The 18,910-nt window shown below is 40.6% G+C and overlaps 2 protein-coding genes across 6 annotated transcripts in view; one reads left to right on the plus strand and one right to left on the minus strand.

Moving 5' to 3' along the window:
• The first annotated feature begins 401 nt into the window (after positions 1-401).
• LOC148333520 (ATP-sensitive inward rectifier potassium channel 1-like) lies at positions 402-5,400 on the plus strand. The gene is made up of 2 exons (XM_088301319.1): positions 402-506; positions 2,162-5,400. Exon 2 carries the CDS (start codon positions 2,178-2,180, stop codon positions 3,297-3,299), a length of 1,122 nt encoding a protein of 373 aa, XP_088157445.1. The 5' UTR covers positions 402-506; positions 2,162-2,177; the 3' UTR covers positions 3,300-5,400.
• Positions 5,401-7,636: 2,236 nt separating this feature from the next.
• Positions 7,637-18,910, minus strand: part of fli1 (Fli-1 proto-oncogene, ETS transcription factor) — a 30,353-nt gene continuing 19,079 nt past the window's right edge. For all 5 annotated transcript variants that reach the window (XM_088300944.1, XM_088300943.1, XM_088300945.1 and 2 more), the window contains 5 exons: positions 17,266-17,334; positions 10,154-10,213; positions 9,824-9,883; positions 8,693-8,740; positions 7,637-8,614 (listed from right to left, as the gene is read on the minus strand). In XM_088300944.1, the coding sequence (XP_088157070.1) occupies positions 8,085-8,614; positions 8,693-8,740; positions 9,824-9,883; positions 10,154-10,213; positions 17,266-17,334 (767 nt within the window). In that variant the 3' untranslated portion in view covers positions 7,637-8,084. The remainder of the gene's footprint in view (positions 8,615-8,692; positions 8,741-9,823; positions 9,884-10,153; positions 10,214-17,265; positions 17,335-18,910) is intronic.

Consider the following 18,910-nt stretch of genomic DNA (forward strand, 5'->3'; position numbering starts at 1 on the left):
AGGCGGACTTAAGCCATGTTTGGGTCCAAGCCAAATAAAAGAACACATTCCGTTTGTTAATCAGACACAATGTTCAACGTGCAGATACAAAGCTCTCCCATTTATATTCATTCTAAACTTTCACTTGGCCTTCATCCAGAAATTAGTGATATCGTAAACTAGAAAGGGAAAGGACCTGCACGAGGAGTGGATTGAGGTCAGCTTGGCCCTTGGTGCCAGGCGTCTCCGGACTAAACAGCTTATTAGAGCCAGGGGAAGGGTATCCATGAATGTGTGCGTGTGTTTGAAGGTGGGGTGGGGGGGTGACTGAATGTCTCTGTGGGCGTAAACACTACCTGGCTGTTCCGCCGTGAGAGGACAGTATAAATGTACGCAGGTGCAGTCGAGCAGGCATTAGAGGACACGCCTATATAACTCTGCCATTCAACTGTGAAGAGGACCGAAGAGGTGGAGCTGGAGATCAACACTTAGCTGGATGTGCTGCAAGATCATTTACATCCATAGAGGTGAGTATTCATTTTTATTTTTATGACAAGACATATGGTAGTATTTAATTTTGTCAGCTAATTTTCATTCCTAAAGCGAAGATATATTGTGAGGCAATTTTTAGACCAATAGTTTGGTAAATTTTTGAGACACATTATGTTAAAATCTTTATCTATTATGAAAATCCTAAATTTGTATCATTTCATAAAAATCAGAGAACCCATTCGTCAATGAAATAGATTGAAACTGAGAAAGGTAACCATAAACTTTAAAATATTTTACTGAAAGTTCTCAAATGCGAGTCAAGGATCTTTGTGGTCCAACAGAATTATTTTAAAAACTCATAAAACTGACGAAACAAAAATTGGCCCACCTTTTGAGGCGATCGCTGCAAACAAATGATTTCTGTAACACACAATGAGACCTCTGCAGCTGTCGACAGGGATTTTGTGAACAACCGTCACCAAATGTCTCAAATTGGAAGGATGCCTTCTTCAAACTGCATCTTTGAGCTGCTTTCCACAGTTCCTTTATCTATGATTATCCCGAAGAGATGCTGTCATGTCTTGGTGCTGTTATGCTGCATTCGGCACATGGTGTCTTAAATCTGTGCAGGTTTCGCTTTCCTGAGTGAAATGAGTTGCCCAGTGCCTCAAATGTTATATTCTACAACAAATCGATTTTGTTGTAGAATATAACACATATAGACTTATTTTCATCTTCATTTCCATTGTATTTGTATTACTTATTATTATTTGTCTAATAAAGTACATCTCTGCATAGCAATGTATCATTCTTAACCTTGCACCAAACAAAAAAAAAGAAAAAATGGAGACGATTTACCACTTAGAGCAAATAATGACTTTTTAACATAGTATTTTAATCTGCAACAGAAATGATTTGAATGGCATCCACTTGCTTGAAATAAAATAAAATAAAATAAATGAGAGCGCCACTGCCATCTACTGTAATGGATGTGCAATTATAAACACCCTGCGAAAAAAAAAAAGCATTTTCTCCTGGTTCACATGTGCCCCCCCAATGATGGACCTGACCCACTATTTTAGAAGGACTCGATTAATTGTCTTGAGTTATTTTTTATTGTGTATGTTTTAAAAAAAAAAAATGTTTTAATTCGGGGTCAGGTCATGGGGCAGCAGCAATAAACTTTTTTATCATGATGTGAAACACTGATGACTATTGACCTCAGGCGACTGACTGTTGTTTTCTTTTAATTGCAGATAATAAATTATTGCTGATGATTAAGTTTCAAGGCCCATTTAAAAGATGGAAGGGAAAAAAATACATCTGAGCTTTGAAAGCTGAAAAAAAAACAACTCGCTGTACAGACTGTTTTGTACCAATTAAGACTCACCAACAAGCCTATGATCACATTTGCGTGCTCAGCAAAAATATTCACATAGTTGTTGGGAAGCTTTAGTCAGCTAATTGTGATTGAACTCATATCTTATCTGAACAATTTGTTTTCTACTAAAGTTTCCAGTCTTAATTTTTTGCTTGAATTTGAAGTTTCACTGGTTGGTTTATTGGGCTAATATGTCATCTTTCAATTGTGTGTCATCATGCAAAATGCCAACTAAAACTATTCAAATATAGCGATGCGACATTGTTGGCTGACCCATGTGGTGATGATGTTTTATTTACTGTCCTCAAGGTTGTGGACTCAGAAAATGTTTGGCCCTTTCAACAAACGTCTCCAGAGCTACCTGGCTGAACGAAAGCGTCGCAGGACCCGGCTGGTGACCAAAGACGGCCATTGCAATATCGAATATGGAAACATCAAGTACAGCAAACATTTTGTCTTCCTGGCCGACTTCTGGACCACATTCGTGGAGATCCGGTGGCGCTTTGTGCTCTTATTCTTCATTGCATCTTTCACCCTGAGCTGGTTCATTTTTGGCCTGCTCTGGTACTGGATTGCCCGTAGTAACGGAGATCTGACATGGCAGGAGCCACCCGCGGACCACACGCCATGCGTTGACAATGTTGTCGGACTCACCACGGCGTTCTTATACTCGCTTGAAACCCAAACAACCATCGGCTACGGTGGCCGAGCCCTCACTCCCGTTTGCCCCGGCGCTGTGGCCCTTCTCATCATCCAGTCTCTCCTTGGCGCAGTCATCAACTGCTTCATGTGTGGAATCATCTTATCTAAAATTTCCTCACCTAAAAAGAGGGCTAAGACTATTTCATTCAGCGACATGGCTGTTATCAGCCCAAAGAATGGCGCGTTGTGCCTGTCTATACGAGTGGCCAACCTTCGCAAGACCCTCATGATAGGAAGCCAGATCTACGGCAAACTGTTGAGAACCACCAATACAGCAGATGGCGAGACCATCATCATGGACCAGGTGAACATTGACTTCATGGTGGACGCTGGGAAGGACAACCTTTTCTTCGTGTGTCCGCTCACACTTTGTCACGTCATCAACAAGGGCAGCCCTTTCTTTGAGATGGCGGTGGACACGCTCCACAAGCAAGAGTTTGAGCTGGTCGTGTTCTTGGACGGTACCGCCGAGTCCACCAGCTCCTCCTGTCAAGTCCGGACTTCCTTTATTCCTCAGGAGATCATGTGGGGCTATAATTTCCTGCCCATCATCTCCCGTAGCAAAGAAGGTAAATACAGGGTGGATTTCTCCAACTTTTCCAAGGTGGTGCCCGTGGCCACTGCACACTGCGCCTATTGTTTCCACAACATCAAAGGTCACCACCACCACTGCAAAGATGGACTTGACAACCAGGGTTTTGAGGTGATTGACATCCATGATCCTGCAAGTATCACCAAGATGTAAAAGCACAGGGGCCCGTGAACAAGACATTTTTGTAGAAGCCTATTAGCGCTCACTGATTCATCCTAAAATATGTTTGGCAAAACAGCAATCGGGCTATCATTTGGACAATGCGTGGTTATTGTGAAGAATTGTTGCATGTATGTAAAGCCACATATTTCGGAAAAGGTTGCCATGTCATGAAAATGGTTTGTTGGAAATACCAAAAGAGAAAAGGATGAATCTACTTTCGGTACTCCCGCCAAAGAAATCTACTCGATGAGGACTCGCTGTGAATGAAGACGAGTCGCTCTAATTTAGCTCTGACACTGCGCATGGGATTCACTGAGCAAAGCAGAAGACTGTATTATTCTGTGTATGAATCTTACTTGAACAACTTCTTTTGGGTTTCTTGCAATTGTCATGGATGAAAAAACAATATAAGCGGTTGTTTAATAATTTATGCCAGTGTTGTGTACCATACACAAAAAGACTCTTGGGCTCGAAACATTAGCCTTTGTTTATGTATTCCATCACCGGCACTCACCCGGGTTTAATGTGGAACTTTTGAGCGACGTGATAGCGGGAGAATAATGTTCTCATGAAACACTTATATTATGGCTGCGTGCAGCCACGACTATTGAATAAAATCAACTATTTTTATGTTTGATATTTGATCTCAGGGGGGAAACATCGTAATTAAATCTATTTTTACACTCAATAGTGTTTGACGTGCATTGCTCTCCACATGAAATTATTATTCACATGATCAAAAAAAAAGGTCAACGCAACATAGTGCCGGGGCGCAACCCCTATGACAGATTTCCAACTAAACAAAGTGAAGTTGTGACAGCAAATAGACGAGCCAACGTGTTTGGTCGCGCTTCGCTAATCCTGTGTTTCCCAACCTTGATTGACCCATGGAAGAAAAATCTCACCACCAAACAAAAATGCAATATAACATACTGAAATCAGGTGGATTCAGTGGAGCTTTAATTGTCGTGTCTGCCACTATATGTCACTGACAGAGACAGAAAAAAAAGATATATTTGTAATCAATACATAATATTTTTGGGGCAAGGTAAGTGAAATTGAATAATTCCCAGCAGCAAAATTTCGCACGACACATTAGTAATTGGCCACTTCTGTATCCACCTACATTTATTATTTAATTCCACATCAACTGCATTATTTGGTTATGGTAGTTTTCCACATGGCTGTTTGCGCCTTGACGTACGCGTTCATGCAGCCTATTGTGATCATACTCACTTTACAAAGCTCAGTGTGGGTTTGAATCAAGTGAGTTGACGGTTGAACTGTTAAAATATTTTTGCAATCTCCACACAGGAAGGCCGGATGCGGAATCAAACCCACGACCTCTGCACTGTGAGGCCATCGGGCTAACCAGTCATCCACCGTGTCGCAATAATAATAATAATAATAATAGTACAATGCAGGAAAATGTTTCAGTTCAAAAATATATATTAAAAAAAATATCGAGCTGTACCACAAAAACGTAAAATTGAATTTTATGTATCGTTGTATTTATTCTTGCCAGGGTGATTGTATGATTAGAGAAGTCTGAGTGCGGGACGAGCGTACGCACATGTGATTACGATAGTGGTGTCAAATTGCCATGTTGCATAAGGTCACAATTCAAAACACACGCACACACATATTACCAACATTCATTTGGCATATCTTCCCACCACAAAGTGGATAACAGTCTCAGATGGCGGTGTTTATTTGCTGTTGTACGTTTGTACACGTAGAGTGCTGTAAACTGACCTTTACCAATATGAGGGTTCTTGCCCTAACAAAATAAAAATAATATCATTATGCACTAGATGTATATATATATATATATATATATATATATATATATATACACATATATATAAAACAACTAGTGCATAATGATGGGCCCAACACAACCCACTGGATCTTAATATTACATTTATTGTAATTACATTCTTGTGAAGTTTTATAGCAAGAATATTGCCCAAGAATGCCTTAGATGTACCTGATGATGTAACCGGCCGGCTAAGTGCATATCAAGGATGCAGAATTTCTCTTGTGTCTGTTCATAATTACTTTATACATGAATTAAAATACCTTGTTATCATTGTTGTTCAATACAAAGACGACAAAGCGTAATTTTATTTTTTGGGGGGTAAAATGTGCTTCCACATGAAACGCCAAGTATAAATTAAATTGTCATTTTGTTTTATGTAGAAAGTAATAATAATGGGAAAAAAAAGTCAAACTCGAGGCTAATTGTTCTTAAAATGAAAAGTGGATGTGTTGCCATGGAAACAAGATGAATCCATTGATGGTAGCAGGAGAGAACTTGAGAGGTAAAAATATTTATTTCTCACATTTTCCTATACAAAAGCCCTTTTTGAAAAGGTATGACTTCATACATTGCAGGAATGACAATAATATTATTAATAATAATAATAATATTAATAGTATAATAATATTAATAATAATAATAATTAATGCATTGGCTAATTGTACAATTATACACACGCACAAACATTTATATATATATATATATATATATATGTATATATATATAAATATATATATATATATATATATATATATATATATTTATTATATCCACAATACATTGCTTATAAGAAGTAGTATAGATCCCTTTTGACTGATTTTGTAAAAATAAAAGGAATGTTCAGGGTGCATTAGAAATTGCCAGTTCCATTTTTATTTCATCTGTAAGCTGGGGGATACAATATCTTAATATCCTCCAATTGTAGAACTTTTTTTGTCACATGTTGCATACAGAGTCAAAATGTCCCTGTTATTGAATTCAAGCAGTCACGTGTTTTGGTAGAAGGCAAAAAATAGCTTGTGCACACAAAGGCACTTGGGGTGTTACACAATCTCATACAAAGTAACAACCATAAGAAAAAAAAAAAAAAAGCTAAAAATGTATTGCCCAAATGTACAAATATAAAAACGCGTAAAATGCTGAAAAAACTACTGAGCAGAAATGGACTTCAAAGATTTGCATTTTTTGACCGAGGTCAACTCGTATTAATTCTCTTGTCTCTTTTTAATACTGTGTCACATATGAAAATAACTCTGCATAATTTATACAGTAAGTTGCTTTAATGCCTAGTTGACTGATGCATATAAAATAATAAAAAATAGGTCTGACAAACGCACAGCGTTTGCGAATCTGAGGAATTCCTTGTTTCATCTCGTCATATTTTAAATTGGTTTTGGTTCTCCGATAAAGTCCAACGTTATTTACTTTCAAGTGTTTGCTTCACTTACTGGTCATGGAATGCAGTCGCTAATAACAGCTTGCGCACCTGAAGATGAAAATATTCTGATATGATGCGATTACATGAGGAAGTCCACGTGCATGTTTATCTGGCCTTTCGATCAGTGAGAAACTAACATTCAAGCATACACGCTGCTCTCAAACTAGGATCCAGCCCTGCTAATATGCAACTCGACACGACGAATTGAGAAAGCCACTTGGCAGTGTGACCTACATGATGCTGACTTGCCCCAAAAGGAGATGAGAGACAGCGGCAGTCATTACACAAATCAAAAATTGTCCGATTATTCATCAGGGTTATATTTCGAGTCGAATGAAAACTGGGCAGGACAGCAGTTAAAGAATGATGCTAACACTGTTGGGGTTCAGCGCTCATTTCATCCCATAATAAACCGGATGCCCCTTTTTTTTATTGCAATGCACTTATTCTATATTTACAGTCTTGTTAGACTTTAACTCCACGATTAAACCAGAAAAAGGACTTTTCATATTTTAGACTGAATAAAACCATTAAAATGAATGTTTTTTTTTTTTCTGTTTGTTTGTTTTACAAAATAAAAACCTGCTGACAATCTTTGACTTGGCATCCTCTTTTAAGACACAAACTGGACAACATTCACATTAATACTGACATGGTCGAGAGACAAAACATGGCTTCGAGGCGACATCGCAGTAAACTTTTAATAGCCGAGTTTGTCGGCCTTTGTTGACTTGTTGCAAAATTGCTTCAATTACGCCTTGACTCGGCTCCCTCAGCACAACAGAGCTGTACACATCGCCTGTCATCAACTCCGCACGCAATTCAGAAAGCATTTAAAGTACAACTGACAGTTCAGCAGACGTACAGCGCTTCCTTCCCCGCTATTGAACAACTCTCTTGCTTTCCAGTTTGGAGGATAAATTAAATTGTGAATGGCATATTCCAGTTGCCAACTTTCATTCAGTGCCGTGTGTGTGTGTGTGGGGCGGCTCCATCTTTTCCAGCAAATTCCAGAAGACTCTCAACACACACATTAAATGATACAGATGGACGAGCAGAGGCAGTGGGAAAAAAAAAAAAGATGAAGGCTTCGATGTGGTGGGAATAACAAACCCCGACAAGGTTGTAGATGGTGGAAAGAGCAGATGCTTTCAAGCATAATGGCTGTAATGTACTCAGGAGGATGTAGATTGAGACCCGTAAATAAAGGGCCATGTCTGGGCTGAGGAGGCAGACGTGATTGCTCTTCTGTCCTCAGACTTTGGCTTGGCAAACGTTTTGGTGCAGCTTTCAGGAGGATGTGGAAGATAAAGGCACTTGTCCAAAACATCAAGTCTTCTAAAGGTAAGTAGTATTCCATTTTGGGCCATCCAGTTGTTTCGAAATTCTTAACAAATATAAAATAATCTCTTTCGATTTCCTCATGCTTCTTCATTGCCTTCTTTAGGGTAGAGCGTCATTGGGAGTGCAGGTCAGCAATGGCGGGCTTGGTTAGTGGGCGGTTAGATAGAAGTGTTTAATAGTAACTGCCCAGATGAGAAGGCACGTGGGTGTTCGGGTGGCGAGGGACATTGGGGTTGGGATAGATGCCGGCAGTGGGCGAGCTCCAGTATGGAGCAGTTGGTCCGAAGAAGTTGGAGGAGGTAACTGGCATGGACGGAGGGTGAGGGGAAACGAAATTGACCTTCTGCTGGTGGCTGTGATAAGAAGGCACGTAGGCTAGGTCCGAGGGGTACTTGTACATGGACGACTCGGTGGGATGCGGCTGCAGCGCCTGGGCGATGCCGTGGAAGTCAAACTTGTAGGCGTAGCGCTTGCCGTGCACCTTGGTCATGATGTTTTTGTCATAGTAGTAGCGCAGTGCTCGGCTCAGTTTGTCGTAGTTCATGTTGGGTTTGCTCTTGCGCTCGCCCCATCGTCGCGCCACCTCGTCCGGGTCCGTCATCTTGAATTCGCCATTGGTGCCCTCCCAGGTGATGCAGCCGGCGTTGGCGCTGTCCGACAACAGCTCCAACAGGAACTGCCAAAGTTGGATCTGGCCTGAACCTGACCAGCAGAACAAGAGGCAGTGAGTGAAAGATGCACTAAAAGAATTTACGGCGACATCACAGATACAATTCTTACCAGGATTGGCCAGGCGACTACTGGTGGGACCAAGTATCTGGTAAGGATCTGTGAACAAAAGGAGACGCCTGTTATGCTCATGAAAAGGAATCTGACCTGCACTCATTGCTAGTGATGGGAAAATGAAGCTTCAAATTTGCACGTTCGCCCAATCACTCCCCGGCCATCTTCGGTTAGAGAGGTGCCCCCCCCGACTCGTTAATTCAGACAATCGCTCATATAATCACATGTGCATACCTTCATGGCCTTGCAGTCAGTCGTAAATAGCAAAACTGTAATGCCAATACATGGACCACAACTGCAGGGTTGCTACGCACGAGAATATTTAACAATAGCCTTCAAACAATCAAAACGTACGGTCGGAGGGAATTTTTTGCAATAATGTATCGTGGCAAACCTGCAATTGTGTTACATCAGTTATTGCATGTGAGACCTTGAAAGGTGTATGTGATTTTTGATCGGATGAGTGAGTCTGGGGTTGGGCCAGTGGACGAAGGAAGTGAATTGCGAGCATGTCTGTGGGATGAAGGTCAACGGTTGAGAAACGCAAGCTGGATGTTGTATGTGTCGACATTCACCAATTATTCTGACAGTGAATAGGTTATTGATCGACCATTAAAGTGTATTGTATTTCTTTTCACCATTACAGTAAGGCGTTTGGTGAATTAGCTGATGGTTGGCGTTTAAGGCTGAAACACAAAGAGTCCAAAAATTAAAATGCTTTCATCTGGTGTAAAATATGTGATGCATATCAAGATCTTTGAGGGTTAGGTTGAGAAAAGCATGCCACTGACTGAGCATGTAATTGTCAAAAAATGCATAGTTTAATTTAATTCTGAGGGCATTATGTGCCTCAATAGGTGCTACTTTTTTGGTTTGCAAAATAATTCAAATCGTCTTATCAATTATCTCTTTTCATGTCCGCGTGTGAAGTATTGGGAGAGTATATAAACTGAGACAGTTACAGATACACTACAAGTTTTTTTTTTTTTTTTGAGGACATGCGAAATTATTTGTCTATTCAAGCAACGGGTTTGAATATAAGAAAATAAAAAATAAAAATATAAACAAAAATAAAAACAAACGCGAGCCATCACTGTGGAATATGAAGACTTTAAAAACAGCTGTTACCTGGTTGAGCTCTGGGCTGCTCGGCAGTCTTGGTCACATTCTGAGTTACAACTGGTGAGCCTGCAGATGGATGGAAAGAGTGACAAGGAATAATTGACTCAAGGTAACCAGACGACACGTTGACTTCACATTTTGGAGACGCGGCAGCAGCCATTGGCTAGACCGGGAATGGAAACTGGAGGCCTGCCCCCAACCACATTATATATATATATATATATATATATATATATATATATATATATATATATATATATATATATGTGTATGTGTATGTGTGTGTGGGGGTGTGCGTGTGTGTGTGTGTGTTCACGTAGTGTTTTTAGTTCTCACCTTTGGCACTGTGCATGTTGTTTGACCATCCCGTCCGCCGTACAGCGTCATACGAAGGGTCTAATGAGATACAAAAAAATGGATAACAACATTTAGGCCAAGTCTAGAACACATTAATAACATAATCGTCTATTACTGTGCAATGTGCTTCCTTGCCACCTTGTCTGTGTTTTTTAATCTGTTGTATTTTAGGCTTTTGTGTGCCTACTCCTTTGCAAAGGTGACATGCCAAAGAGGAAAATATGAATTAAACATAGAACAAAATAAAGTAAGTTGGCCCTGAAAACACTATTCCTTGAAGCAACAGTTTGCTTAAGGCCGTTTTTTTAAATTTTTTTTTTTTTAATTAAGGTTCACAAGGCCCTCAAATGCTTGGGGGCACCAGAAAGTCTGGAAAGAAAGGCACTATGCTTTAGTTAAGACCAGTGGTTCTTAAACATTTGACAGTTCCAGCGACACCAACATTAAAATACAGAAGCATAGTAGCCCTACGTGGGATTAAAAAGTACATTTAATATTGTTTATAAGTCACTGTAACATTATGCAGTATAAATGTCAATACCACACTTGAATACAGGAATGAATCAAATCAATGTACTTAAATATTGATTATTTAAAAATTACAATGTATGGCCCTTAAATTGATCTTAAATAAAATTAAAAATCCATACTCAAAAATGGAGGGCACTTTAGTATTTCTAAATGATTGAATTCAAATGTATGATACTGGATCAGAAACAAGTTGAAGCCACTGTAACATTATGCTTAGTTTGAACATTTAAATGAGTGATTTTTAGTGCTACGTGTACCACACTAGAGAATCAATGCTCTTGTCACATTATAATTCCATCGTCAACATTCACAATGTTTTATCCCACTTGTATGTGGCAACAATTCATCATCACCATACACCAGATTATTTATCCAGTACCAACAGCACATTAATCAATTGTTGAGAACGCGGCTGAAGTGGCTCTTGACATGATATCTGGCCATGGCAGTGTTGTTGTGTTTGGCACACAGGGACGATTGTGGCACACTGTTGGACAACGATTACAGATCACCGAGCACCTTGCGACGCCCCTCACCACAAATGAAAGACGAATCAACGGCCAAAGTTTGCAGTTCCACGTGCGGCGCGTTCACTTCCTCCCTTCATGAAACTTTGACAAACGGCCAACCCTGGCTCACTTTTGTGCGGATTCTGTTGTGTATCAGGAGGGGCTCCAGTAACAATCAGTCACTCTGACAGAAACAGGTAAAAGAGAGGATGTGATGATCCCCTGGCTGAGTCTCAAAGACACCCTGCTATACTCATAGTGGACCTGGCCAGCACCTTTGATGGCTTGTATTATTCTCACAGCTCAAACAGTTGCCAGAACACACAGAATTCTAAAGTGTTTGGCAGTCATGCAGTTTTTTTCTTCTTTTTTTTTTTTAAATTTCCAATTCAAATCAGTTGTGTTTCTCCCAGAAGGCAGTTGAGGTGTAAGAGTGATGACAGAGGTCGCGACTGGGATTCGCATGCTGTTTTCAAGGTCAAGAGGCAATCCCTTTTCCCATTAGTGGAAGCGGAATATTTAAAAAGCCCTCAAGTTGTGAAGGCAAGTTTGAAAAATCTACGTGGCTACATTAACATATATGGATATATGACGTTAATAGAGACAGCTCTGGAATAAAATATCTCATACAATATATATATATATATATATATATATATATATATATATATATATATATATATATATATATATATATATATATATATATATATATATATATATATATTGGTGAATGTGTGAGTGTGTGTGTATGTGTGTGTTCATAGTGAATTCAAATAAAGGACATAGAAATAGAAATGATGTAAGACTATGTACTCTACACATAGAGGTTATGCCAATTGGTATTATAAATTTAATATATACTTTGGTGAACAGATTATATCTTGGGTTTATGTCACCAACCGTCGCATTAAATATCATTTAACCTGCACCAGATAACGTTATCATCGCATCCCTCTCAATCCTTATCCGCTGTGCGATATTGCCCTCGTGTGGACAAAAATATGTTGACAGCTCAACAAACATTTCACGCATCCTCTCGCATCTAGAGTAATCCCCAGCAGGACTGTACAGTAGTATAAAAAAGAAAAGAAAACTCTACTTCATCTTTGAAATCGAGCTCAACTCACAAGTTTCATTCACAAGAACAAAAACGATTTTTTAATGGCTATTAAATGTCATGCATTTTTTCCAGTGCGTCTTCTAAATGGGAAAATGTAGGCTGCAGAGTAATCTTTTCATCTCATCAATTATTTTCTACCTATTAAACATTTAAAACCCTAAAATAATTCACCAAAGGACCCATTCCATGGGATGATGTTCAAAGTGTAGTAAAATGGCAATTGAGAACACAGATATAAGCATGAAGGCGATGGATATTAACTTTCAAAAAGTCATTAGAATGATGAAAAGTGGAGTAAAAAAAAAAAAAGAGCAAAACGGGACAAAGAACAAGCGGCCTGCCGCCGCTGAGGGGCTGTCAGGTCCAATCTGGTGTAGGCTGAGGAGCAGCGAGTCCTGGGAGACTTGTGTTTCCTGCCTACCTCGCCTGTAGACAACCTCTCTTTGTTTTACTGGCCCTTTCTCCACCCCCCCACCTCTTCACTCTTACCACCACCACCACTGACACCCCCCCCAAAGCACCAAGACACACATCCACTCGACAGCACCTTGAAAGTTACCCAGCAAAGTCTGCTCCATCGACATGCAGAGAAGACGGTGGATAGAAATGAGAGACAGGAAGAAATAAAACATCAGTGGGCTGCAAACATCGGAAAAGAGCACAAAATGTTTGGAATTTAGAAGGAAAACAATAGTCATGAATTTTCTGTTGCGCACAGGCCGAATTCTACAACGTTTGTTCCAAAACTGCCTTTAGATGGTTAATGATATTGATTTAAAGTTGCCGGCTTCGCCAACACAACATTGCGACGAAAGAATGAAGCAGAGACACCACAAAATGTGTGACACCACAATCCACTTTTGTAACTGTTTTTTTTTTTTTTTTTTTTGTGGAGTTCACCACAGCGAGAGTTTGCAAGAGGGGAGTGAAAACACAGAAGGAGAAGCAGCAGATGTAAAACATACCAAACAAAAAAAAAAGTGAAATGGTCTTGGGGGCAATGCAGAGCGAGCCAGCCACGCAGACGTCGACCCAACAGCGCAACCCCAAATCGCCTCCCCCACTCTCTCCCACCTCCCTCATTTTTCCAGGCTTTGCTCTGACTATGACTCGAGCCAGTTTCCACTCATGTCTGGGGTGTGGTGCACGCTCCTGGGAGACTTTGGACAGCGCGACCAGTTAGTCAAAACAAGGCTCGAGTGCGAGACAGAGAGGGCAAGAAAGGTGGAAAGACGATGTGAGAGAAAGCGAGAGAGAGAGAGAGAGAGAGAGAGAGAGAAAGAGAGAGAGAGAGAGAGAGAGAGATGACAGACACTTTATGAGAGAAGCCGGGCAACACAAGTAAAGTCACATCTTGGATGCTTTAAAAGTTATCTTTACAGTCTGTGAACGGAGAAACAGGCAATGAAAACATTCAAGACAGATCATATTTTATTTTTGGGGGGCAAAGCCAACCAACTTCAGAAATACCTTGTTTTCTCATATGGTGGCTGGGGGCATTTATTTACTCAACTATATCTATTACAAGTAATCGGAGTGGCATTTATTTATATAATGCAGTTTTGTAATGCGATATAAGATTTTAAAGTGTAAAGGATTGTTGGTCTTCAGCAGGAGTTGGCAACTTTAAATACTCAAAGAGCCATTTCGGCCATTGACAACAGAAACAAAAAAAAACAGCGGGAACTTCAAAACCCTTTTGAAAGTCAGGCTGATATTGCATAAATCATTATCATATATCAGTGTGTCCACACAACAAAAAATTGGAAAATACCCAAAAGATTTATTATCTAGCCTGGCACCTGCGGAGTCCGACCATGTTTTACTTGGGGGCAGTGCCCCTGCAGGCCCCCCTCTAGCTCTGCCAGTGCTTGTGTAGTGTATAACGTGTAATTTCATTTTTTTAGTTCATTCTAAAAAAAAATAATAATAAACTAAATGAATCACTTTTTAAAGTTTATATATATATATATATATAAATGTATATTGAGAGACCAGATTTAGACTGACACATTTTGGATCCCGACACGCCGTGTAACGTGTTCCAAGGAGACATGCAACAAGCCACACGTGCACACGCATGCCAATCCACAAGCAGAAAGATTTTAAACACACGCACACACATACCGCACGTACACTCACACACTGACGCACGAGACAGACACTCACACCCTTTCATTGCTGCTACATTCCGTGTTTCATACGCTGCCTTTTATTCATAACATTACATTTTACACTGCCGTGTCTGGGCCAGATTAAGGGTTGTCTCCTGCGGGATGCTCGTGCTTACTCAACCCCAAAGAGTCTGCAAAGTATTTGGCTCCTCTCGAATGGCAATATGAGCATGAACATCTGGCAGCGCTGATCTGTGAAACTGGCTGATAAAGGCTTATCCTGGAGCAAACTTTGTTTGCCTCACATTTTTACGACATATCGAAGCAAAACACTGCAACTGACTTTTACAGAAAATCCCAACAAAACTACAAACCAAAAGGCAAACTGAGTGCTAAAAACACTACGTTTAGCCCCCCTCCCCAAACAAGACCTTTTTACATGATTCCTAATCAAAGACAAGGGTGCGCACGGATCCTTAAAATCTCTTAAATTCCCAAATGAAGGTGTTAATCATCCTTTAAAAGAAAACCATTAAACCTTGAATATGATGTGCGAAGGTCTTTAAAAATCCTATTTAAAAAATCACATTGTTATATTTTCTTTTGAAATCTTTAAGAATTTGACAAATTTGTTCCTCCTCAATCTTGAATTCTCCAATTCGATGTAAACATTATTGTTGAGAACTTTTTTTTGTGGTGAACTTATTGTTACACTGTTATCGTTACAAGTCAGAATATTAAAATGAGATACATGATAAAATGGCATCGTCATTAAAAATGACCCCAACTTATTATTTTTACTGATGGGAAATATTTACCATAGACGTACAGTTACATGACTGCAACAATCTGACCCATGCAGTTCCATTTTTAATAGTTTTATGAACACATTATTACATCCATTATTAGAGGTAATTATTCACTTATTTTCTTCTTTAAAAATTTGTTGGTCAACCAGCATGCTGAAGCTGTTAGGTTCAACCTTGCTTTATTTTTGGGTAAAAACAATAAATATAAGTGGCTTGGATGGATGGATGGATGACTGTTAGAATAGCAATTTAGAGCACTGCTGCTTAAATGCATTACTTTCTATAATCCAGATGTAAACTTAAATGGTAAAAAAACAAAACAGAATGCAGGCGTTTATGCAAAATAGGAGGAGGGTGTGTTTGCACTTATCATTTTAAAGCTTTTATGATCTTTTAGCTGCGATGGGGAAATGATGATTAGAAACTATGCCCATCCACAAGAAAAAGTAAAAACAGCAAGCTAGAGGATATGGTTCCAATTGAGGGTATCATGTGATTGTACGTTCTTTTTCTTAGCTGGGAGGAGGCTGTACATTGGCGAAAGAATGGATTCACAGTCAAGCAGCTCATAATAGAAGTCACCTCTTGCGAAAGGGAAATGCTCTTGAAGGGAGTGCCCCGCTATCCGTGCCAGTCCAAATACCTGGTGCTGAGAAGCAGGAAGGCCGGGGTCGAAGGGTGACCGAGCAGAATCTTATCTGGACTTCCCAATAGGCGACTCGTACTGTATAGAAACCTCGCGACATCGGCCGGCGAGCGCTCGCCGCCTGGGGTAGATAACGAGTTCGAGGGCATTCTCGGACACTTATCAGCCGCAGCGTTTCCTCTTTTCCTGCCTGGATGGGCCTCTCATCCTGCGAGTCGTGCTATCATTGTTATTGCAGCGCGCTCTCGCTCGTCTGGTGGTGACACCATATGGCCGACGTAAAGGATGTGTAACTTTCTTTTTGCAATGGGAGGCTCAGCCATGATAGTGTTATGTCAGCGCAGTAATGTTTGTAGAGTGAAAAGGTATCCGCAGGAAGTCACTCTGGGCGTTGGCCTAAAAGGCTTAGTTTGGCTTTTTGTTCATATTTTGTTGGAAATGTCTCAGTAACAAATGAAAAGCTGGTTGAACTTAAATTTGGATTCTTTTGAAAATTATTTCAAACTTGTTATGAAAGTTGTCTTGCATATCACAAGAAACAGCAATTCATTGTGCTAAGATGGAACTGTTTTGTCCTTTATTGGCTGTTTGTGCTGACACTTATTCCAAACGAAGGCGCATGTCCAACTAAAAGGGGTGTCTGGAGAAGTTGAGTCTCGTGAAGAAGTTTTGTGACGTACGCAGTAAATTGGCTCAACATTCAAAGCAGCAGGACTTCAGTGTCACCATGCTGTTTTATTTTCACCTTATCAAATGTATATTAGTAATTATATGGCAATTAAGAAAAAAAATATGACGTGTGGATGCATCTGCAGTGCAAAGGAAAAGTTCAGATGACGTGAAAGCGCTTTAAAAGGACGCAGGACAAACACGGTTTCCAACAAGATGCAAAAGGACCTTTGACTGTCCTCTTTTCAACCGTCACATGTACACACTCATGCCCAATACAATCTGCTCTGAGTAGCCAATCATCTCCCTGCATCATACACTTTGTTGCCTCAGCACCTGTCACTGATGCATATCCACCTCAAGCCTCTCGTCTTGTTTCCACAATCAGTGCATTCACCGTCTGTCTTCACCCTGCCTGCTTGCGGATGGAACTCATCAGCACGCCACGTTTTAGCTCCTTGTTAATATGCGCCTATTCTCTCCAAGATGGCTTGTCTCAGTTTGACACACAAAAGCTCCACCTGCTGTCTGAGCTTGTTCAAAAGCGAGCGGGGAAAGTGCCTTGGACTCCCACAAGCAATTTGCTGACTTCGACTTCCCCTTTTCCCCCACTTTTCCTCTTCCATCTCTATGTAGCTCGCACCATTTTTGCCATTTATGAATAGAAACAATAAAAAGAAGTGCTCCTACCTTCTTTGGCAGCCAGACGTGGGGATGGGTCTGTGTGTGATGGCGTATTGTAGGATAATGACGAGCTACCTGCAAGGAGATCAAATACAGACGGCATTAAAATTTGACAGAAAAATGAAGATTGATTTAGCGTGGAAACACCCATTTATATATATATATATATATATATATTTTTTTTTTTTTCTTCTTCTTCTTTCTTTATTTTGCCGTAAACAATCTTTTACTGCCACCAGCAGATGGCAGTAAAAAGTCCATTGGCACTCAGGCTGCTCATCAAATATTCTGAACTGACATAATGAATTAATCAGTGACATTTGCATGCGATAGGACTCAAGCACTGGACAAACAGCGGGTAAATGCAGCAAGATACAACGCAGTCCATGCCCCCCAAAATTTAGGAACAACTCTTGAAGTCAAGTCAGCATTTTAATTGCAAAGTCTAGCCCCGAATAATAAAGGCTGCCTAGTCATTTCACCTTATGTAGCAGAACCCGGCACTGCATTCCAGCACTTACACAGGCACCCTGGGCGGCACCAAAATGCTCTCTTAATTTTAGCTGCCCCAGGCATAAATCAGCGAGTGGAAAAACAGACCCCCCAAAAAAAAAAAAAATGCACAGAAAAAACACAAGAGCTACTACGACGTGGAGCGCGTTAAGATTTAGCACACAGACCGCTGCTGAGTTGGGAGGAAAGTTTTCTTTTTTTCTGAATTGGACCAAATGAATAACGGTGGAGAAAAGTTTGCGTGTGATTTGATTCAGATCCTCTGTGCCTGTTCGTGTTGAGGGGGATGGAGTAGTCAACTGAGGCTCTGCTCTGTTATTTTAGGGGGTAGAGCTAACGGGGGCGAGGGGTGCTCCACAAACGTATGCTAGCCTCCCAACACCCCACCCCTCCTGGATCTACCTATTCCACAGCACCCCCAAGGCTCTGGGTCTCGTTTAGAGACCCGGGGCCTCAGAACAGGGGAACCATTGTATGAGGCCGGGTCCCTGCACAGCAATCAAACGCAGCTCCTCATACAAAAATAATTCCTCATGCTGAGTGCAGGCACGCTAGAAGCAAGCGAGCCACCAAAGCAAGCGTGTTTGGAATAAGGCAGAAAGTGTCGAAGAAAAAAAGATGAACACAAAACGGGGGCGACCGAGGGGAGAAGGAAAAGGGCTGTTTAACCCTTTTCCTACTGTGCGCCACATATGTGGGCTGACCCAGACAGGCAAACAGGCAGCATTGCTGAGAAAACCTCAAACCAACCCGCAGAGAAATCCAGGATTTCTGTAACGTTGGAGAGGGAGAGCAAGGAGGGGTGAGAGCGAGCCAGAGGCGCAAATGACAGGGAATTTTGACTATGCTGCATATTTATTTGGACGGCCCCTTCCTCCCTTCGAAAACAAACTTGTTTTACTAATCTGACAGCACAGTGGCCTATGAGAAAAAAAACTCTGTCATTCGTGTTCCAGATTATGTAATGCAAATGATGTTATAAAAAAGAAGTTGCTCCAGTAAGAATGGGCTGAACACTAACAAAGTTCGGGCTCAGACATCTCGATGGACCTCCGTCAAACCAGGTTGTTTATTCTGCGGAACCACAGGATATCATCACCTAAACATGTGGCATAGACTTTGTCAACAAACGAAGGTT

The sequence above is a fragment of the Idiotropiscis lumnitzeri genome, chromosome 7 (genome assembly GCF_059441095.1).
Source record: "Idiotropiscis lumnitzeri isolate Australia: NSW breed Sydney's pygmy pipehorse chromosome 7, RoL_Ilum_1.0, whole genome shotgun sequence".
Classification (NCBI taxonomy): domain Eukaryota; kingdom Metazoa; phylum Chordata; class Actinopteri; order Syngnathiformes; family Syngnathidae; genus Idiotropiscis; species Idiotropiscis lumnitzeri.

What these genes read in the sequence shown, in the direction of transcription:
- LOC148333520 (XM_088301319.1), top strand. Translation starts at nt 2,178, where the DNA reads ATGTTTGGCCCTTTCAACAAACGTCTCCAGAGCTACCTGGCTGAACGA.